Source organism: Hypanus sabinus, chromosome 22 (assembly GCF_030144855.1).
Source record: "Hypanus sabinus isolate sHypSab1 chromosome 22, sHypSab1.hap1, whole genome shotgun sequence".
Classification (NCBI taxonomy): domain Eukaryota; kingdom Metazoa; phylum Chordata; class Chondrichthyes; order Myliobatiformes; family Dasyatidae; genus Hypanus; species Hypanus sabinus.
In genome coordinates, this window is record NC_082727.1 from 4,193,011 (window position 1) to 4,217,142 (window position 24,132).

A 24,132-nucleotide genomic window follows, 5' to 3' on the forward strand; every position below is an offset into this window, starting at 1 on the left:
TTGCATCAATCTTCACTGTGGAATACAACAGAAGTGTGCCAGATGTTGAAGGGAGTGAAGGAAGAGAAGTGAGTGCAGTTACTATTATAAGGGAGAAGGTGCTCTATGGATACACAAGTCATCCAAACCAGATGAGTTCTGAAAGAAGTAGCAGTAGAGCTTGTGGAGGCATTAGTAATGACCTTTCAAAAATCGTTTGACTTGGGCATGGTGCCAGAGGACTGGAAAATTGCAAATGTTACTCCACTCTAAGAAAGGAGAAAGACAGCAAAAAGGAAATTATAGACCAATTAGCCTGACCTCAGTGGTTGCGAAGATGTTGGAGTCAATTCTTAAAAGATGAAATTATGGTATTCTTGGTGACACAGGACAAGATCGGACAAAACAGCATGATTTCCTTAAGGGAAAATCTTGCTTGACAAACCTGTTGGAATTCTTTGAGGAGATTACAAGTAGGATAGATAAAAGGAATGCAGCGGATGTTGTATATTTGGACTTTCAGAAGACCTTTGACAAGGTGCCACACATGAGGTTGCTTACCAAGTTAAGAGCTCATGGTAATACAGGAAAGTCACTAGCATGGTTAGCGCACTGGTTGATTGGTAGGAGGCAGTGAGTGTAAAATAAATATAATGCTTTTTGTATTATTTATTTAATTGGGTTCTCTTTATCTAGTTTTAGGACTTGAATGAAAATCTGATCACATTTTAGGCCATACTTATGCAGAAACAGAGAAAATTCTACAGAGTTCACAAGCTTTCAAGCACCACTGTATATCAGCAGATTCCACTCATCAACCCTTGGCCTAAGAAAAACAAGTCAAAACAAAGACCCTCATTTGCTTGCAATGAATTGCGGGAAAAGCTAAAAGAAGCTAGAAAATGGTCATTTCTATATTACCATGACACTTGGCCTGAAAATTCCATAGATCGTGATTTTGGTCATTTTGCCGTGAAAACTTGTGGGGCTTGGAAATGAAATTAATCCATAAATTATGAAATATATCAAAATTGCATGAGGGTTACCAATGCATTTATTTAAATAGGTAGGTGGCTATCAACAGGCTATTAAAACATGGCAATGCACTGTAAGCATCCAAATCCCACCCTGATTGCTGAGCAGTGACCCCTGCTGGAAAACACAATAAGGCCAAGGAAAGGGCCAAGTTAAGCATTCCCCACAACAAATAAAACACCAATACCCATCTACCGCCCTTGAAGTAAAAAAAACATGCAAAGGCCAGCTCTGTACTAAACTCCACCAAGATCATTATTTCTGACGGTGCTTGCAGCTGTCCCTAGGCTACAAATGCTTGACTTACGGACAACCCTGCATGCAAGTTCCCCTTTCTCCCATCTTTTATTAATTGTTCTTTCTTATTGTTCTATTCAGTTTTATGTGCTTTGCTGCCATTCACTGCAATACAATGGAAGTTACCACAGAGTAAATTTTGTGGCTTCTGACTTAACAAACATATTTAACGTGGGTGTCGGAAAAAACAGAGCCTGTTCTTTACCAGGGAAAGCCAGTATTTCAAACCATTTTCCACAAACCTTGCTATACCATTTTCTTCTTTTTCTTTAACAGCACTGAATTTTGGTTCTGTTTCTGCAAGCTCTTTTTGCTTCTCTTCAATTTTTTCTAGCAATTTTTGCCTTTCCTTCAAAAGACGTTTCTACAAGAACAGAGAAAATACTTATATGAACACAATGCATTTTATTTTAATCCCTGCCTCCATCGTATCAAACTAAAGACAGTTTATGGGGCAAATACTATGCATACCATTTGACATACTGAAAATAATCAACCGGAAATTTGCAGACCAAGTTCACAACATGATTTCCATGGGTTGAGGCAGTGCAGCAAGTAGAGGTATTAGAGGATTTATATGCACGGTTATATCTGTGCAGCAGTTCAATTAGTTATAAAATAATGCTGGAAACCTAACAGCTGAAATTTATAATCATCATGTACAAGCATACTGCAAAGCAGACACAGTATCAGTTATTCAAATACCATCTGCAGATGACAATTGTTTTTAATGGAAAAGATAATTCAGTATTTTTTGATAGAGCTACTTGATTGATACGTGCACTAAATGAATAACATGGTCCAATTCCAAACAATATTTAAGGCAAATTTACTTCATTAGAACAATCAACAGCTGTTGATGTACATTACAATAAATCTTCCATACAGTATATACATATTACATACAAATCTTTCACCCAAATCACTTACACCTTTCAAGTGGAATGATTAATACTCACCATTTTGTACAATGAATTACATAAAAAGGGTAGAAAGATAGAACACTAAAGAATGGTATCTATTTATGCATCATTAGACTGTTAGAAATAACTTGCATTCATCAAGAGGACCTTAAAGCTCTCCACTTCTTTCTTGATAACAGACCTAACCAGTTCTCCTCTACCACTACCCTCTTCAGTCTCGTGGAACTGATCCTCGCTCTCAACAATTTCTCCTGCTCCTCCCACTTTCTCCAAATTCAAGATGTAGCCATAGGAATCCACATGCACCACACCTATGGCTGCCTTTTTATTAGCCACATCGAACAGTCCATGTTCCAAGTTTTCCTAACTAATTCTCCCTAACTCTTTCTGTGCAACACTAACAACTGCATTGGTGTTGCTTAATGCTCCCTTGCTGAGCTCATGAATTTCATCAACTTTGTCTCTAACTTGCAAGCTGCCCTTAATTTCACTTCGTCCATTTCTAACACTCTCCTCTTTCTCAATCTGTCTCCATCTCTAGAGACAAACTGTCTACCAATAGTTTTTATAAACTTACCAATTCCCATACCAATCTTGACTATATCTCTTCCCAACCTGCCTCTTGTAAAAATGCTATTCCCTTTTCCCAGTTCCTTCGTCTCCAACACATCTGTTCCCAGGATGAGGATTTCCTTTCCAGGACATCAGAAATTAACTCCTTTTTCAAAGATTTCTTTTCCTCCACCATTGTTGCTGCCCTCACCCACATCTGTTCCATTTTCTGGACAGCCACGCTCACCCTATCATCCCACTGCTTTAACAGTTATAGAGTTCCTCGTGTCCTCATCTAGCTCTATGAGCCTCAGGTTCAACACATTATTTTCTACAATCCCCACCAACTTCAATGGAATCCTACCACCAAGCACATCTTTACCTCACCCCATTCTCCACAAGGATCATTTACTCCTCGATTCCTTAGCCCATTTGACCCCCCCCCCCCCAAAACACTAATTTCCTCCAGGCAAATATTCTGGTAAGTAACGTAAATGCTACACCTGCCCATTTACCTCCTCCCTCACCTTCATTCAGAAACACAGACAGTCCTTCCAGGTTTACTTGTGAATCTGATGGGCTGACTACACCATCCAGAGCTCCCATTGCGGTCTCCTCTACACTGGTGAGACCCAACATAAATTGGGGGTATGCTTTGTGAAGGATCTCCAATCCACCTGCAAAAAGCGGAGTTTCCCGATGGCCAATCATATTAATTCCAATCTCCATTCTACTTCAAGCATGTTGGCTCATGACCTCTTCTGTCCTGATGCGGCCACTCTCAGGATGGAGAAGCAACACCTCATATTCTGTCTAGGTGGCCTCCAACCTGAAGGCATAAACATCAATTTTTCCTTCCAGTAGTTTTTTTTTCTCTCATCCCCTTCCTTATTCTATTCCCCACTCTGGCCTCTTGTCTCTGCTCACCTGCCTATCACTTCCTTCTGGTGCCAGCCCTCCTTCCCTTGATTCCGTGGTCCACTCTCCTAACCTATAATATTCTTTATAGTATAATACAAATAGAAGGGTTGTGTGTGGTGGTAATAAATCTTCTGAGATGTGTCTATTTCAATGCGGGGAGTATTGTGGGGAAGGCTGACGAGCTGAGGGCATGGATTGACACGTGGAATTATGACATTATAACCATTAGTGAAACTTGGCTACAGGAGGAGCAGGACTGGCAGCTTAATGTTCCAGGGTTCCGATGTCTCAGACGTGATAGAGGCAGAGGGATGGGGGGGGGGGGGGGGGGGGGGTGGGGTGGCATTGCTAGTCAGGGAAAATGTTACAGCAGTGCTCAGGCAGGACAGATAAGAGGGCTTGTCTACCGAGGCCATATGGGTGGAGCTGAGAAACAGGGAAGGTATGACCACATTAATAGGGTTGTATTATAGACCACCCAATAGTCAGCGAGAATTGAAGGAGCAAACCTGCAGAGAGATAGCAGACAACTGCAGGAAACATAAAGTTGTGATAGTAGGGGATTTTAATTTTCCACGTATTGATTCGGACTCCAATACTGCTAAAGGTCTAGATAGGTTAAAGTTTGTAAAATGTATCCAGGAAAGTTTTCTAAATCAATATATAAAGGTAGCAACTAGAGAGGATGCAATATCAGATTTATTAGGCAACAAGTTAGAGGACAGGTGATGGAAGTGTTTGTAGGGGAACACTTTGGTTCCAGTGATCATAACACCAATAGTTTCAACTTGATCATGGATAAAGATAAATCTGGTCATTGGGTTGAAGTTCTAAACTGGAAAAAGGCCAAATTTGAAGAAATGAGAAAGGATCTATAAAGCATGGATTGGGACAGGTTGTTTTCTGGCAAGGATGTATTTGGTAAGTGGGAGGCCTTCAAAAGGAGAAATTTTGAGAGTGCAGAGTTGGTATGTTCCTGTTAGGGTTAAAGGCAAAGTGAATAAGAATAAGGAATCTTGGTTCTTGAGGGATAGTGGAACTCTGATAAAGAAGAAGAGAGAGATGAATAACATGTATAGGCAACAGGGAGCAAATAAGATGCTTGAGGAGTATAAAAAGAGTAAGAAAATACTTAAGGATAAATGCAAAAGGGGCGAGGCCTCTCTTATTCATATGTACTGATCCTGTCCTAGCTTGGAGAAATTTTGGAAAGATGTCTTCATAACTTTATCTTATATTCTGAACCACCACTTAGAACCTAACCCTTTAATTGTTTTGTTTGGTTTTTTGGGTGAGACAGATTTACGTCTGAGTTCCACTAAGTGTTGAATATTATCTTTTGCTTCTCTCCTGGCTAGACGTTTAATCCTCCTTAGATGGAGAGATGTTGCCCCGCCCACGCATGCTCAATGGCTTAATGATATTATGTCCTGCTTAGACCTTGAAAAAATTCATTATTCAGTTCTTAATTTGGATATAAAGTTCCATAAGGTCTGGAGACCTTTTATTGAGTACTTTCATAACCTTCCTCTTTACTAAGGTTTTTTTTTCGGTCCCTTGCTTTCAGCTCTGTTTTTTGGTAGTAGGCATTATTATCTTCTGTTTTTAAGTGTATTTACAGTTTTGGGGGTTTGATTGTCCTGATTTATATTCTCTATATTGTGTTGTGGTTGGTCTGGAGTTTTTTTTTGTTGCGGGGCTTGGGGAGGATACTAATTTTACATGTCTTCAATTTTGGTGCTTTCTCAATTGTCTTTTTTGTATTATTGTATGTTTATTTTTGCACTGTGTTAATTTTCTTCATTTTGATTTGGGTTTTTTTTCTGTCTGTAGTGATGTAGAAAATGCATAAAAAAACTAATTTAAAAAAAAAGAAAATACTTAAGAAAGAAATCAGGAGGGCTAAAAGAAGACATGAGGTTGCTTTGGCAGTAAGGGTGAAGGATAATCTTAAGAGTTTCTACAGGTATGTTAAGAGCAAAAGGATAGTAAGGGATAAAATTGGTCCTCTTGAAGATCAGAGTGGTCGGCTATGTATGGAGCCAAAAGAAATGGGAGAGATATTAAATGGTTTTTTGCATCTGTATTTACTAAGGAAACTGGAATGGAGTCTATGGAAACAAGGCAAACAAGTTGCAAGTTCATGGAACCTATACAGATTGAAGAGGAGGAGGTGCTTGCCATCTTGAGGACAATCAGAGTAGATGAATCCCAAGGACCTGACAGGGTATTCCCTCAGACCTAGAAGGAGACTAGTTTTGCAGTTGCAGGGGCCCTGGCATATATATTTAAAATGGCAGTATCTACAGGTGAGTTGCTGGAGGATTGGAGGATAGCTCATGTTGTTCCGTTGTTTTAAATAGGCTCTAAAACTAATCCAGGAATTACAGGCCAGTAAGTTTGACGTCGGTAGTAGGTAAATTATTGGAAGGAGTACTAAGAGATAGGATCTACATGTATTTGGATAGACGGACTTATTAGGGAGAATCAACACGACTTTGTGCATGGTAGGTAGGTCATGTTTAACAAATCTATTAGAGTTTTTCAAGGAGGTTACAAGGAAAGTGGATGAAGGGAAGGGAGTGGATGATGTCTACATGGACTTCAGTAAAGCCTTTGACAAAGTCCCGCATGAGAGGTTAGCTAGGAAGATTCAGTCTCTAGGTATACATGGTGAGGTAAATTGGATTAGATATTGGCTCAATGGGAGAAGTCAGAGTGTGGTAGTGCAGGATTGCTTCTCTGAGTGGAGGCCTGTGACTAGTGGTGTGCCACAGGGATCAGTACTGGGTCCATTGTTATTTGTCATCTATATCAATGATCTGGATGATAATGTGGTAAATTGGATCAGCAAATTTGCTGATACAAAGATTGGAGGTGTAGTGGACAGTGAAGAAGGTTTTCAAAGCTTGCAGAGGGATCTGGACCAGCTGGAAAAATGGGCTGAAAAATGGCAGATGGAGTTTAATGCAGACAAGTGTGAGGTATTGTACTTCGGAAGGACAAACCAAGGTAGAACATACAAGATAAATGGTAGGGCAGTGAGGAGTGCAGTAGAAGAGGGATCTAGAAATATAGGTACAAAATTCCCTAAAAGTGGCATCACAGGTGGATAGGGTAGTAAAGAAAGCTTTTGGTATATTGGCCTTTATAAATTAAAGTATTGAGTATAAGAGTTGAAATGTTACGGTGAGGTTGTATAAGGCATTGGTGAGACTGAATTTGGAATATTGTGTGCAGTTTTGGTCACCGAATTATAGGAAGGATATTAATAAGGTTGAAAGAGTGCAGAGAAGGTTTACAAGGATGTTGCTGGACTTGTGAAACTGAGTTACCCAGAAAGGTTGAATAGGGTAGGACTTTATTCCCTGGAGCGTAGAAGAATGAGGGGAGACTTGATAGAGGTATATAAAATTATGACGGGTATAGATAGAGTGAATGCAAGCAGGCTTTTTCCATTGAGGCTAGGGGAGAAAAATACCAGAGGACATGGGTTAAGAGTGAAGGGGGAAAAGCTTAAACATTGGGGGGGGGGGGGGCCTTCTTCACACAGAGAGTGGTGGGAGTGTGGAATGAGCTGCCAGATGAAATGGTAAATGTGGGATCACTTTTAACATTTAAGAAAAACTTGGACAGGTGCATGGATGAGAGGTATATGGAGGGATATGGTCCAGGTGCAGGTCAGTGGGACTAGGCAGAAAAATGGTTTGGCAGAGCCAAGAAGGTCCAAAAGACCTGTTTCTGTGCTGTAATGTTCTAAGGTTCTATAAACAAGCCTGGTCAAGAATACCATCTGCTTTGTCAAAGAGGAGGAAAGACCAACAGAACACCAGAAAGCAACCTGGTTGCGCTTCACTGCGCAGGACTGGAAGCTAAACGCATACCTGGGAAAACAGCTGCAGTTTCCTCCCCACATCACAGAGACTATATTGCGTTATGTTATGACATTCTGTTATGGTCCGACTCATTGAAGCACGTTCTTATGCTTGAGCTTACCATGCCATGGGTAGAATGCATGGAGGAGGCCTATGAGCTGAAGAGAGCCAAGTATGAAGATCTGAAGAACAACTGCCAAAGAAGAGGCTGGAGAGCAAAATGTTGGCCTGTGGAGGTCGGGTGTCATGGCTTTGCAGGCCGGTTGCTCTGCAAAGTATACACTGCACTTGGAATCACGGGAGATAGAAGAAGAGCCATTTCTACCACCACAGATGCAGCAGAGAAAGCATCAAGATGGCTCTGGATAAAGAGGGTGATCCATGGGTTGCTGCTAGGGCACAGGCCAAGGTCTGATCAACACCGGTCAGGTCACCTGGGCAAGGATGTATGATGTTGAAAGACATGAAACACCTGACGACCCCAGGTAACATCACTGATGATGTGCCCTAGCTTAGCATCATGCAGATGTTTCTCCAAGATCTTCTCCTGCCCTTTGCCTTTTCCACCTATCACCTCCCAGTTTCTTATTTCAGTTCCACCCCCACCCTCCAAGCTTGACCTATCACCTGTCAACTTCTTCCCCCTTCCCCTCCCCCAACGTTTTATTCTATCATTTGCCCCCTTCCTTTCCAGTCCTGATGAAGGGTCTTGCTCCAAAAAGTCAATGGTATTCATTTCCATTGATGCTTCCTGAGCTGCTGAGTTCCTCCAGCATTTTGTGTGCTGCTCTGGATTTCCAACATCTGCAGAATCTCTTGTGTTTAACCTAAAAAGGTGCTTGTATAAATGTAAATTATCAGAAAAATTCTCAAGCAGACACTGCAAGCCACCCTCTCAATATCCTAGCTTTTGAAACAAAGGACATGGTCTAAAACCAATTCTACTGTTTAAAGATTACTTAAATAGAGAATTCTCACAAAGCTTCATGAAATAATTACTACTCAAAACAGCCAGTCAGCTGAACTATGAACACGTGCTTTGTACAGCAACCCAGTCCATCCTATATCCTAATTATACCTATCCTGCACTTCCTTCTCCCCACAGTCCAGTATATTTGTTATTTTCAAATACTTATCCCGTTCCTATCTGAAAATAAATGAATGCAATACTACTTAGAAACATAGAAAACCTACAGCACAATACAGGCCCTTCAGCCCATAATGCTGTGCCGAAAATGCACTTACTTTAGAAATTACCTACAATTACCCATAGCTCTCTATTTTTCTAAGCTCCATGTATCTATCCAGGAGTCCCTTAAAAGACCCTTTTGTATCCACCTCCACCGATGAAAGCCTTTCCACTCACTCAGCACTTTCTGAGTAAAAAACTTACCCCTTACATCTCCTCTGTACCTACTTCCAAGCACCTTAAAACTGTGCCCTCACGTTTTAGCCATTTCAGCCCTGGGAAAAAGCCTCTATCCTCACAATCAATGCTTCTCATCATCTTATACACCTCTATCAGGTGACCTCTCATCCTCTGCAGGCTCCAAGGAGAAAAGGCCAAGTTCACTCAACCTATTTTCATAAGGCATGCTCTCCAATCCAGGCAATATCCTTCTAAGTATCCTCTGCACCATTTCTACAGTTTCCATGCCATTCCTGGTGATCAGAACTGAGCATAGTACTCCAAGTGGGGTCTGACCAGGGTCCTATATAAGCTGTAACATTACTTCTCGGCTCCTAAACTCAATCCTATGGTTGATGAAGGCCAATACACCATACCCTTCTTAACTACAGAGACAACCCGTGCAACAGCTTTGAGTGTACTATGGACTCAGACCTCAAGATCCCTCTGATCCTCCAAACTGCCAGGAGTCTTACCGTTAATACTAGAAACTATCATATTTGACCTACCAAAATGAACCATTTCACACTTATCTGGGTTGAACTTCATCTGCCACTTCTCAGCCCAGTTTTGCATCCTATCAATGTTCCGCTGTAACCTCTCACAGCCCTCCACAATATCCACAACCTTTGTGCCATCAGCAAATTTACTAACCCATCCCTCCATTTCCTCATCCAGGTCATTTATAAAAATCACTAAGAGTAAGGGTCCCAGAACAGATCCCTGAGGCACACCACTGGTCACCGATCTCCATGCAGAATATGACCCTCTACAACCACTCTTTGCCTTCTGTGGGCAAGCCAATTCTGGGTCCACAAAGCAAGATCCCCTTGGATCCCATGCCTCCTTACTTTCTCTAAAAGCCTTGCATGGGGTACCTTGTCAAATGCCTTGCTGAAATCCATATACACTACATCTACTGCTCCACCTTCATCACTGTTTAGTCGCATCCTCAAAAAATTCAATCAGGCTTGTAAGGCATGACCTGCCTTTGACAAAGCAATGCTGACTCATTGGTCTATAGTTTCCTGGGTTATCTACACTCCCTTTCTTGAATAAGGGAACAACATCTGCAACCCTCCAATCCTCTGGAACCTCTCCTGTCTCCATTGATAATGCAAATATCATTGCCAGAGGCTCAACAATCTCTGCCCTCACCTCCCACAGTAGCCTGGGGTACATCTCGTTCAGTCCTGGAGACTTATCCAATTTGATGCTTTCCAAAAGCTCCAGCACATCCTCTTTCTTAATGTCTATATGCTCAAGCTTTTCAGTCTGCTGTAAGTCATCCCTACCATCGCCAAGATCCTTTTCTGTAGTGAATACTGAAGCAAAGTATTCATTAAGTACCTCTGCTATCTCCTCCGGTTCCATACAGTTTTCCACTGCCATATTTGATTGGTCCTATTCTTTCAAGCTTATCCTCTTGTTCTTCACATACATGTAGAATGCCATAGGGTTTTCTTTAATCCTGCTCACCAAGGCCTTCTCATGGCTCTCCTAATTTCATTCTTAAACTCCTTCCTGCTATCCTTATAATCTTCTAAATCTCTATCATTACGCAGTTTTTTGAAGGTAGTTTTACTCTTTTTAAGGTGGTATACTCTTGCTTTTCCATGCATTATACCTTCATTTAGGCATTGACTCAGGTCGATATTTTAACTCAAATTTTACTAAAATGAAATTCCTTCTTTTTATCTTTCAAGTGCATTGAACGTACAATGTAAAAAAGCTCTCCTGTATTTCTCTCATTGAATCCAATTAAGAAAAAAAATTGCAATGCGATATCCCATTCCCTAAAATATAGAGCTGTAACAGTTGAACAGATGACAAGAGGAGCAGGGGTTTTGCAGCTGGACAGTCTGAGAGTTTAAGGACCCGATTTCAGATTTCAAATTACCATGTGGAATCTCTTCTTCCTGCAACAGTCTGGCTATTCTGTGATCCACTTTCCTCTCCTTCCAAAAACCCACCCAATTCATTCAGCAGTGAACCTAATTATACTTATTTTCTTACCCTTTGCTCGCTGTTCCCAGCCATTTCATCCTGCAAATCCTTTGCCCTCAGCTCCAGCTTAGTCCTCTGTTTAATCTGTTCCTGTCGTTCGTGAGTTAGTTGCTCTTTCTCTTCCTTCATTGATGAAATCTTTGCTCTCAGTTCACGTGCCACCCTTTCAATATCCTTGTTTTTGGAAAAGAGATGTTTAGTTCAAATATAATTGGCAAGACAAACAACATTCTACTTCGCACAAGATCAGTTGGATCGCACACCATAGCATAAACAAACAAGGGGAGAAAGAAAATCGAAACAGCTTTCAATTGGTTGTACACAAGACAATGGAATAAGAATTCAACTTTTTTTTGCATTTAAGTAAATAAGGTAGCTTTTAAAATCTTATCAAATGCGTGCAGTTCGAGTTGGTTTTTAAAAGCTGGACTTCTGAATATCAAGATGTCTTAAACATTAACCACCAAAACCACATGAAAGCAAATATGCAAGTCAAAAGGCAAACATTCAAAACCTTTCTGAAATTCAGGTCAAGTTGGGAATGTTTTAGCTAACATTAATTGGTTACAGCTTAACAATTTTCATTGAGAAATCCTGAAATAATTTTTAAAAATCTATATAATCCACCAGTGCACTTTGCTAATTATATTCCAACAACTGTAAGTCACAGACCTGCAAGAAAAATATTACCTCCATTTTATCTCTAGCTTCTTGCTGTGCATCACGCAACTGCCTTGACTTCTCACCACTGGTCTCTCGTTTTGCAGAAAGCTGCAGAAAGGAAAAAGTTCTGTTCTAATCATCCAAATAGAAGAAATAAGTTTTAAAAGTCATAATGACTAAACCAAATATATTCTAAGTATTATCAAGAAATGTAATAGTCATAATAAATTTCACCCTAAATATACAAACCCTCATCTAGTACATTAAAAATTATAAAGAAACTAAAACCTACTATACTCCACTGAGATGGAACTAATTAAGAATAAATGCCAGGAAAGCAGAAATTCACACAAAAAAAATACAGGAAAAGCTAGCTTGATACCAATAGCATGAGATTTGAGATACTTTTCCCCCAATCTATTTTTTCAAGTCAACATTACACTATTCAGTACACATAGAAATGATGATATAATGGAACTTTCCAGAGAGAAAAAGTGCAGTCACACAAATGCCCAGCTCCTTCTTACCTCATCAAGTTTGGCACGAGTCTCATTCAGTTCCTGATTGTAAATAGTATATTCCAGTGCTCTTCTCATCTTATCCCATTTTTGATATTGTGCCAACTCCTCCTTTTCATCTTCTAGTGTATGCAGACGCTCCTCGATGTACTTCAACAATTCATTAATCTTTTCTCTTTTACCCTCTGCAATACACACAGAAACTGATCATTAGTATATCATTCTTTGAGAGAGTGCACTTAAGTTTCCTAATCCGGAGGAGACGATGATTAGTCTCAGAATAGAGCAGGGGCCTCATACCAAGGGGTATGTGGACACCAGGTTGGGAACCCCTGTAATACTGGGACATTACTTTAGAATGAAGATGAGAAGGAATTTCTTTAGCCAGAGGGTGGTGAATCTGTGGAACTCATTGCCACAGGTAGTTGTGGAGGCCAGGTCATTGGTTGTATTTAAGGTGGAGGTTGATAGGTTCTTGATTAATCACTGTGTGAAAGGTTGCAGGAAGAAAGCAGGAGAATGGAGTTGAGAGGGAAATAGATCAGCCATGATGAAATGGTAGAACAGACATGATAGGTCAAATGGCCTAAATCTGCTCGTATGTCCATAAGACATAGGAGCAGAATTAGGCGATATCATATGGTCTAACCGCTAAAGATGGACAGCAAACTTCCAAAAAGCAATTGTACCAATATCAAAAACCTGTTTTATATTCTGAACCAAACACCAATAAAAAACCAAGCTGATGCCATCAAAATATTTTTCACAAGACCACTGCAGCAAGTTTAAAAGCCTACGTACTAAAGATAGATCAAAACTTAAAGTTCATAATTTACCTACAGTATTGCACCACCTAACATATTTGCATCTTTGAACCAAGCTTTTTTTTTGAAAAATGGCAAATGCAAAATTTATAGATTTTCCCCATAATGATCAGGCATCAAACTAATCCAAGTTTCAGTTTGCTTCACTAAGGTCACAGTTAGCAAACATAAAACATCAACAGGCACTAAGGACCATAAAAAGGCACTAAGGACCATAAGACATAGGTCACCAGCACTTTAAACATTCTGAGACCATCATTAATACTGAGAAGATCAAAGCAGATGTGACACCCTGATAACTCCCCAGTTTCTCTTCTCAATTACCATCCTATTGTTGAGGGAATAAATCATAATTAACTGCATCTCATTCATAGTCGATTGATACATAATAAGCCAAAAAGCCTCCTCTGCCTTTTGATGCTCCAACTTCAAAGAATGCAGAATAATTCAAATGGCAATGAACAAAAACAGAAGAGCTCCATCGAGAAACTAATCTACATTTTTATTTTTTAAGACAAAGTTTGAAGTAATATGTAAAAGCATAGTCTTAGTTTGCTCACCAGTTTCTTTCATAAGATTGATGCTCTCCTCTTTACGTTCATCATATACTCTTGTACCAGCAACTTCCCTCAAAAGTTTCAGTCGTTGAGAGTCTGGTGCTGTTGCCATTTGATTAATCTAATCAAAACAAATACAAAAAGCTCACAAAATGCATTGTGGAGATAACCCAGAAAATACTTGTCTACAATATCAATGGAAATTACTTCTCAATATTTACTGAGGGGGGAATTGTTGCTCGCTGCCGCTTATGTGTGGGAGAGGGGAGCTGGGGGGGGGGGGGGTACTTTGGAGTTCTCACATTTAACTGTTGTTCATTTTTTTGGGGCACTTCTCCATTTTCATGGAGGTTCGTGAAGTAAAAACATTTCAAGATGTATATTGTATATATTTCTCTGACATTAAATTGGACCATTGAACCTCTGAAAGACTGCAACAAGCTCCAAAGCCATTTTCAAGTACCACTTCAAAAAATACCATGTACTGATTACTCAGGCCACAAGAACCTCACAACAGTGAATCCTGAACTGCACAGAGAGCAGTATGTATTTCCCCCACTCAGAAAATGGCAACACCTTGGGGAGGTGGTATGTTCAACAAACAAGCCCACTGACTAAAGGAGATATATCCCTCAGTAGCAGCAAAAAATAATCAAAGTGGGATGGTGGTGGACAGGATGTGAAATGGGCAGATGACTTGAAAGCAAGCACGATGTAATTTAATATACCCAATCCTATAAATAAAAATTCTATAATGTGTACTTTCAATTTAATATCCTTTTAAATATAATCATGTGCATGTCAAATAGGCTCTCCAAAGCTATAAAAGTGTAATATTTAACAGATTTTTTATAATTTTATGCTTTATCTTTGAAAATATGATTTGCAAGTATACATTGTATATTCCATTCAGAAAATGCTGCAACAATGCACACAGTAATTAAGTCAATCAGCCCCTAGACCTAAAGTTGGTGATTCATGTTGAATTCATAGTGAGCAAAACAAAGCAAATATGATTCATGACTAGGTCAGCATGTTCTACCTTACCAACCTAAAAAGAATAAATAATTGATTTACAATATGAAGCTAATGCAAATACATAAAGCTACCTTAAAATTACAGGCAGATAAAATTGATTTCTGCCCTACTCATCTCCTTCAGGATACTTTCGAATTATCCTCTTATATTAAGCACAAATGTTTTGCATTTGTTACAAAACATTTTATGTTGCACCCTCGAAGAGATATTCTGTAGCAGATCAGAGGAGGATGGAATTTTGGAATATCACAGTGTCATTGGGCTATTAAACAACAATCTAGATTTAGTCAAAGAACCATTTTAAAGCACTAGATCCATCAATTTTCTTCATTTCCAAATGAGTGGTTTCTGTTTGGAAATTTTAAATCAATATAGTTAATACACACTATTCCACTTCAACTTTCTTCTGTCCAAATAAAAAATTCTAAAATACAAAAATCAGCAAATTTAAACACAAAAGCTTGTGCACTGTCACTGATGAAAGGAGGGACATATGGGGGTTTACATCTGAGAGATCTGGCATTCAATGACACTCTCAATTTTTGCTTTAATGAACAAACACTTTAACATAAAACAATTGTTTTTACTTACCTTCAACAGTTACTGTTTAAAATACTGCAATCATAATACAAATCGTAAGGCAAATATTACAAGCAGCAGAGTGAAGGGTAAATTTCAACAGGTGTGTGTGTGTGTATGTATGTATATATATATATATATATATATATATATGCATATACACACACACACAAGGGTTAGATTTTCTTTAAAATGTGGGACACAAATTGCTGAGACATCATGGTCCTCTCCAATCTAAAATCACAACCGTCAATGTATTTGGTCTTTTTTTGCATTCTGACATTATTTTCATGTGGACAAAAGCTCCAAAGTCAAATTGCATTCACACTTACTGCACAATGCTTATAGATGGTTCATCTGTCTGAGGTAGATAAGTGGAATGAATCATGAAGATAAGCCAGAAAAGATGTTCATTTCCTGCTACCCTGCAGATCCAGACCACTGTAAGTACCAAATCTATCAACAAATCTCCATCTCTCAACTTTATTGTTGCTTCCAGATTACCATTTGATATTCCAGGCTTCAAATTTGTTTAATTAGGAGTGCAATATTGGACAATCCAGCAGCAAAGCTGTTTTAATCAACAGGTTTCATTTGAACAGAAATAGCAAAGTGTAGACACAAACAGTATTCTTTTGCAGCTTGTTTTTTGAATTATAGAAATACAAGCCCTCTGGGGCATCAACAACAGCTACAGGGATATCCAGGGAATAGGTGGGAGAGTGACTAAGGCGGCCAAAGTCTACAATACAGCACCCATGCAAAAATTATAATTTAAAACTTACATCGCCTGGATCTCTGCACCTTTTCTACCAGTTATGTTAATATTAACTTGCATAGTTCACAATCACTTCAAAAACACTGAGTTTTCTATTAGTCACCTCTATTTTAGTTTGCACATAAAAGGGGGACCTACCACACTAAACAATTGCACCTCTCTTGTTCCAGTGAAAATGACAGCAGCCAAAGTCTCAAGAGTAATGGACTTAATGCTTTGAGAACAGTACATTCACCATATTAACCCTGGCAGGATGAAATAAACCCAAGGAAATGGCACTATCCATTTTTTAAAATGTCTCCAAGATAACCTAACAACAAAACACGTACAACACTTCTTTCATGACTCACTGTATATTTCTTTAGACTACCAACAAATGAAAATGAACCTCATTGAGGATGATCAAGATCTCATACCACACTAAACCAAATTGACTTAGCTCTATATTTGGTCCAACTTAATTTGGCCGCCAGATTTAAAATATCCACTATGATGTGACTTCATTTAATGCCCACATAATTCAAAATATAAAACATTTTAAATGGTACAAATGCAGTGCTTTCTCTAGTACTCTGTGTCTAAGATAAAAATGAAATATCAAAATAGTTACAAAATTAAGGCCTAGTTCAACTGTCTTAAAAAAACGTTAAGCCTTCATGCTCTACCTACCTTAAATTTTAGTCCCATTGCTGATAGTTTAATGTGTTGCTAATAAGTATCTTTCAACTCTTCAAATTTACCAAAAAATAAAGTTAAATTGTTAGATTGAATAATAGATCTTAAATGTATTATTGGAAAGCCATTAAAAACATTTTAAGTCAGGAAAAACTATTTGCATTTCTAAATTCTATTACCTTTCCTTGTTTGACAATATAGTAAGGATTGCTTCTAGAAAACCCAGCACTCTCCAGAAGATTCATCACATCGTTTTTCCTATTGCAACAAAAACAGGATTGAAATTTGATGAGCAAACACAAGGAAATCTGCAGATGCTGGAAATTCAAACAACACACACAAAATGCTGGTGGAACACAGCAGGCCAGGCAGTATCGATAAGGAGAAGCACTGTCAACATTTCGGGCCGAGACGTCGACAGTGCTTCTCCTTATAGATGCTGCCTGGCCTGCTGTGTTCCACCAGCATTTTGTGTGTGTTGTTAAAATTTGATGTTAAATTTAAGATTCCAGCCACATCTATGGAACCAGCTGAAGCAGCACATCTTGTGTGCAGTTACTAGTCTAAATAATACATTTAATAGTAAACACAACATAGCTTGCAGATGGTGGAAATGCTGCAGGAACTCAGCAGGTCAGGCAGCATTAATGGAAAAGAGTAAACCGTCAACACTTCAGGCCGGACCCTTCCTCAGGACAGAGAAGGGAAAGATGCCAGAATAAAAAGATGAGGAAAGGGGAAAGAGGCTAGCTGGAAGGTGATCGGTGAAGCCAGGTGGGTGGGAAAAGTCAAGGGCTGGAAAAGAAAGAATCTGAGAGGAGAGGAGACTAAACCATAGGAGAAAGGAAAGGAGGCGGCGATCCAGGGGAAGTAATAAGCAGGTGAGATGAAGTAAACTATCAGAATGGGGAATAGAGGAGGGGGGAGGGGGAAGAGAGAAAGGGGAACTTGTTCATTGGAAGAAGAAATCAATATTCAAGCCACCTGGTTGGAGAGCCCCAGACAGAATACAAGGTGAAGCTCCTCCACCCTGAGGGTGGCCTCATTTGGCACAAGAGGCCATGGATCGACATGTCAGACCAGGAAAGGGAATCGGAATTAAAATGCTTGGGCTCTGTGAAGTCTCACTTATGGCAGATGGTGCAGGGGTTTTGTACAAATAGTGCCTCAATTTACGATGGGTCTCACCAATGTAGGAGGCAGCAACGAGAGCACTAGACACAATAGCCGACCCCAGAAAATTCACAGGTGAAGTGTTGCCTCACCTGGAAGGACTATTTGGGGCCTTGAATGGAGGTGAGGAAGGAAGCGTACAAGCAGGAATAGAACTTAAGCCGTTTGCAGGGATAAGCGCTGGGTGGCAAATTAATGGGAAGAAATTAATATACAAGGGAATTACAGAGGGAGTGATCCCTGTGGAAAGCAGAATTGGGAGGGCGGTGGGAGGTAAAGATACCTTTAGTGGTCGGATCCGTTTGGAGATGGCGGAAGTTGCAAAGGCAAATGTGTTGGACGTGGAGGCTGATAGGGTGGTAGGTAAGGACAAGAGGGACTCTATTAAGGTGGTTGGAAAATGGATTGAGCGGGAAATGGAGGAGATGTGGGTGAGGACAGCATCAATAGTACAGGGAGGGAAGCCCTGTTCTTTAAAGGAGGAGGATATCTCTCATGTCCTAGAATAGAAAGCTGCATCCTGGGAACAGATGCAGTGAATGTGAAGAAATGGGGAAAAATGAAAAGCATTTTACAGGACATAGGGTAAGAAATAACCATGGGAATCAGTAGGTTTATAAAAGATGTTGGTTGACAGCTTATCTCCAGAGATGGAGTCAGAGAGATCGAAAAAGGGGAGGGAGGTGTCAGAGATAGACCAAATGAATTTAAGGGCAGGATGGAGGTTAAGAGGCAAAGTTGACAAGCTCAGCATGGGTGCATGAAGCATTGCCAATGCAATTGTCAATGTAGAGGAGGAAGAGTTGGGGAGTATAACTAGGGAAGGCTTCGAACATAGACTGTTCTACATTGCCATTGAAGAGTCAGACATGGCTGGGGCTCATGCAAATGCCCATAACTATCCCTCAAGTTTGGAGAAAATGGGAGGAGTCTATGGAAAAATAGCTCTGAGTGAAGACCAGTTCTGCTAGATGGAGGACAGGGATTGGTTGGGTTTTTCATCAAGAAAAAAGCTGACATCATTAAGGGCTACTTGATGGGGGGGGGGGGGGGGGCAGAAGCATATAGGGACTGAACATCAATGGTGAAGATGAGGCAGTCAGGGCTAGGGAATTGAAAGTTACTGAGGAAATCGAGGGCATGAGAAGTGTCGTGGATGTAGGTGGGAAAGCGCTCAACCAAGGGGGATAGAATGGAATCAAGATATGAGGATATGAGGTCAGTAGGGCAGGAGCAGGCAGAGACAATACAGTCCAGTTTGTGGATCTTGGTTAAGAGGTAGAAGCAAGCAGTGTGGGGTAAGGGAACTATGAGTTTGGTGGCAGAGATAGGGGTTCTCCAAAGTAGATGAGGCCAGTGATGATGTCAGAGAAAGTGTTCTGATGGTGTAGTCCTTCTCAAGGGGTAGGTACGAGGAATTGTCTGAGAGTTGCCGCCTAGCCTCAGTGTGCCACACGACAGCACCCCCTTTGCATGTTTGATGGTAAGGCTGGGATTAGTGCGGAGGGCAACGCATTCAGAGGTAAGGTTTGAGCAGGAGAGAAGTGTTGGAAGTCAACGCACTGATGCTTCATCAACAATTCAAGATGAAAAGATCCAGAAAATAATACATCCTCACTCAATAATTCAGTGAGTTCTGGTTGATTAAGAAACACCAGGACCAGTACATTTTAGCCCAACTAATTGGCTGTCCCAATTAGCTAGTTTAATGGAAATAGTTAAAAAGGTATAAAAAACAAACTAAAATTTAACTAGTAACAAATTATGTATTAAAATTTAATACAGAATAAATTGGAACACTACCAATACTACTACAGTACTATAAAACTATGTACTACTTTCTAACAGTTCATAACAGAGGAAATCATACAGTGTACACTGCCATGTTCTTTTCATTGACTGTAAATGAATCAGAATCAGGTTTAGTATCACTGGCATATATTGTGAAATTTGTTGGATTGATTCTATTGTGGTTATTATTCTATCATGGATTTATTAACTATGCCCAGAAGAAAGTGAATTTCAGAGTTGTATATGGTGACATACATGTTCTTTAATAAATATACTTTGAACTTTTTTCTTGCAATTATCCAGCTGATGCCAAGGTGGCACAGGATGTTCCCTGTGAAAACCGTCACTGTCCTTAGGCTGTAAAAATTGTTTGTTGCTTCATTTTACAGCAAAGATAATCAATAAGTATTTGTTTGTTACTGGTGGGGTTAAAGAATTGAGCAGTGGCACTGCATACCACATGCCAACAAATTTTTTATCACATGCCATTGGTTCACCACTTTACTCTGGGCAATTTCACAGAACAGTTAAGAACAACTACATTGGAGTGGGACTGAGCAAGTAAGAGTGCCAAATTTGCTTCCCTAAGACATAAATCAGTTGGGACTTTTCTATCAATCTAATACCTTCATGGTCATGAGCCATAAGCAATTTTACTGATGTACTTTGAACTGAAATAATATTACTCAAATCAAAATTCAAATTCTTTTTCTTTGAATTATTAGTCCAATCCACTGGCATAATAGTGTAGCAATATTAACATACTCCATTTATCAGTATCTGACAACATACTTAAAAACTTATGGTTACCTTCTGGATGTGCAAATAATAACATAAAAGTGTTATGCTATTTCCTTAGTACAGTTTTCTCAAAAAGCTGAAATGGAAAAAATTTAGAAACCTACGTCACCATTTTCTTGTCCAGAAAGTACTGATCCTTCTTTGCTCCAATGACACGACGAAGAGAAACCTCCTCTTTGTCAATCTATAAATGAAATAGACAACACTTCAATAATTATAAATTGTGCTATAACAACTCATTTCTGCATATCTTAAGCAAGTCAATAAAATAATACCTCAATCAAGACAATTACTTACAAGTTCAGCTACAAAACCACTGATCTTGGTTTAGTAAACTTGCTCTATTTTAATGAAGATTCACAGTGTACAACTCTTGCAAAGCAATGATAGAACAAGAACTACACTCGATTCCTAATTCATTCCGTGCTAATATTATAAGAACAAATGAAATTGGCCTGTCAAGCCGGCTCTGCTGAAATGGCTAATCAGGCTCAATGGTTCTATTTGCTTCTAAGACCATGGCTGATCTAGCCAAGGATTTAACTTCACCTACTTGCCTTTTCCTCATAACCCCAATTGCTTGCTGTGCAAAAATCTATCTGGGTCTTAAAAATATTTAATATTTTTAATATTGCCTCTACCGTTACCCTGGGCAGAGTATTCCATAGATTCACTATCTTCTGGGAAAGGCTGCTTATCCTCATCTCATCCTAAAGCAGACTACCAACGCAGTCACACATGAAAAGCCTGATCTACCTAATACAGGATTTTCAGAACATCACATTTTGGTCCATCACATTCATGCACAAACATAAACACACACAAAAACAGTGCAGTGTAACATGTTTCATCTTATCAAAACACAAAATACTCTGTTGTTCATTTACTCAAGTGAGAGGATTAAACTTTCCCACCCAACTTAGGAGGTCACAACCCTAAGTATATTTAGGCTTACACATCTTACTGCCACGGGAACATGAGAGAATACTCATGTTTGAACATTTGGTAACAGTACCTTGACAATGACTTCAATTAGTGAAGCCTGGCTTTCAGACTATATTTCCTTCTTGACTAAAAGGCAGATTTAAAAAGTTCCCCCTCAACAGAAAGCAGACATGACACTCAACGCAGAATTTACTTACAGGTAACCTGTTGTCTGAATTGTCAAATATTATTTCAACAAATGCAGAAATAACACGAGGTCCAGTTCCTTCCTAAAAGGACAGTTAGAACTTATGTTTGAATAACTCAAGGATAAATTGTGGAAAACACACACTGTTACAAAGCCAAACATACAGAAGTTAAAATATCCACATATTTATTTCAAAAACTGAAAAATAATTGGAAAATATAAAACAACCAACATGCTAGAAATCAAACAAACAGAAAATGCTACAAAACTCAGGTCAGGCAGCATCCAGGGAAACAGAGACAATTAATGTGTAAGATCAGAGACTCTTGATGTGATACTGTGCTCTCAGTTCTTCCAGTAGTTTATGTTTAACTCCAGATTCAAGCATCTACAGTCGAGTATCTCCTGCTGAATTTTTCCAGCATTTTCTGAGTTTAATCAGGAAAAATAGGTTGAATAGCTTCCCTAATTAAGTATAATAGGGAATTAATTTTTTTTTACAACTACATAATTCTTCAGATAAACATTTAGATTTTACAATGCATTGAGAAAAGAAAATTAACCCCAAAACTTGGCTCCATTTCTTTAACCAAAGCTAGCACTAGGCCCAGAATTACAGGATTCTCTATCACATTATTCCTCAAGTCTGCCAAGCAGAAACTAAGAGAAGGATGAGTTTGCCTCAGTAATTAGAAGGGCTTCACAACAATTCACATATTTAAATATAAATCACACAGATAAATGAACAATCCCCTCAAAATGAAGGTGCACAACATATTTCAGTTAATTAATAATCATGATCAGAAATTAGCCTGCAGAAGTAAACACTTACATGCAGCAGAGCAAGCCTCTGCTCTGGACGAAGGTGGCTGAACTCATCACTAAGTACAAACTGAATAGCTACAAGTATGGAGGAAAGAGAGAGAGAGCAGAAAAAATTGAAAAGTAGAAAATATAAGTTACATCAAATAGATCAATTTAAACTCCTGACCTGACTGTAGCCTGAAGTCTTCACTCCCAGCTACCAACATTAACCTTTCACTCCTTTGCTCATCACAAACATAGCCATGTCTTAAATAAGGGCTCAAAAACTCAGTTTCCATCACCCTTCAAGAAAGGCAGCTCCAATGACTTAGAACCTTAAAAGAAAGCATTTTACCTTATGTTTTAAACAGGCATTTTTTAACTATTAATGCTGAATACTAATTTGATTCTCCCACATTAGAAACTTCTTCATCCTGTCAAGACTGTTCGGAATTTTAAATACTTCAATCAAGTAATTTCTCATTTTTCTTCCCTTGTCAGACAACCTAAGTATTGCATATGTCTCTATAATTGTGGAGTGCAGTTCCCCCTACTCAGTCAATGAGCTAGTTCTATCACATCATATTGCAAATCCACAGAAAAAGTGTGCTAGAAAAAATAGAAGACAAGTTCACTGTAGAAACATTCCACATTCCTAAAGTCCATGAGGGTTATAGTATTAGCTCATTACAGTTTACATGAAGTACATCCTAAAATTTCAATTTCTAAGTAACAGCAAATCCTAAATAAAGGATCCGATCTTACCATAGAAGAAGTTACTTTTTCCAGATCCATTTCGACCAACTAAACAGAAAAATTATAAATGTTAATATCCTATATTCCATTAGTTAATAGCATTGCACAAGGTTTCAGCTTTAATAGCAATAAATCAAGAAAAAAAACATTACAGGGAAAAACATTGCAGAAATAGGGTATGTCTAATTAAATAGTTTGAAGGAAAAATGCCCACTTTTTCCAATTCAGACCTTATCTGCCTATATTGCAGACAAATGCAAAGTACCCATTAAGTTCATCTACCATTTCTTTGTCCCTCGTTACTACCTCACCAGCATCATTTTCCAGTGCTCCAATATCAACTCTTACCTCCCTTTTACTCTTTATAACTGAAAAAAACTTTTAGTATCCTGCTTTATATCATTGGCTAGACTGCCCTCATATTCCATCTTTTCCCTTCTTATAGATTTTTAATTGCCTTTTGTTGCATTTTATAAGTTTTCCACTCATCCAACTTACTACTCACTTTTGCTACCTCATATGCCCTTTCTTTGGCTTTTATGCAGTCATTAACTTCCTTTATCAATGACAGTTGCCAACCCCTGCCATTTGAGAACTTCTTCCTCTGTGGGACGTATGTATCCTGCACCTTGTGAAATATTCTCTGAGCCTTCAGCCACCTCTGCTCTGCCATCATCCTCCTCCTCTCATGCCTCTGTAATTTCTTTATTCCATTGCGATACTTATACATGCGAATTATGCTCCTCCTTCTCAAATTGCAGTACTATGATCACTGCCCCCTAAGGGTTCCTTTACATTAAACTCCCTAATATGATCTGGGTTATTACGCAACACCCAATCTAAGATAGCCTTTCCCTGAGTAAGCTCAAGCACAAGGTGCTCTAAAAAGCCATCTCATAGGCTTCCCTTTCTCCGCTGTGTGTCTTTTAAGAAAATAAAACTTAGTAGCCATCTGGCATCAGCAAAATCCCATAAAATACAAAATGAAACAGCTAACCAGTTGCCAGCATTGGAGGAAAACGGGAGTCTATACAGAGCAGTGGACC

The 24,132-nt window shown here is 39.2% G+C and overlaps 1 protein-coding gene across 1 annotated transcript in view; it reads right to left on the bottom strand.

Moving 5' to 3' along the window:
• smc3 (structural maintenance of chromosomes 3) overlaps window positions 1-24,132 on the bottom strand; it is a 111,800-nt gene that overhangs the window by 69,688 nt on the left and 17,980 nt on the right. Inside the window, exons 3-12 of the mRNA XM_059946990.1 lie at window positions 23,096-23,134; window positions 22,359-22,426; window positions 21,537-21,608; window positions 20,499-20,578; window positions 16,809-16,887; window positions 13,563-13,680; window positions 12,188-12,363; window positions 11,688-11,768; window positions 11,007-11,171; window positions 1,554-1,675 (exon numbers count right to left, since the gene is read on the bottom strand). Of these exons, the coding sequence (XP_059802973.1) occupies window positions 1,554-1,675; window positions 11,007-11,171; window positions 11,688-11,768; window positions 12,188-12,363; window positions 13,563-13,680; window positions 16,809-16,887; window positions 20,499-20,578; window positions 21,537-21,608; window positions 22,359-22,426; window positions 23,096-23,134 (1,000 nt within the window). The remainder of the gene's footprint in view (window positions 1-1,553; window positions 1,676-11,006; window positions 11,172-11,687; window positions 11,769-12,187; window positions 12,364-13,562; window positions 13,681-16,808; window positions 16,888-20,498; window positions 20,579-21,536; window positions 21,609-22,358; window positions 22,427-23,095; window positions 23,135-24,132) is intronic.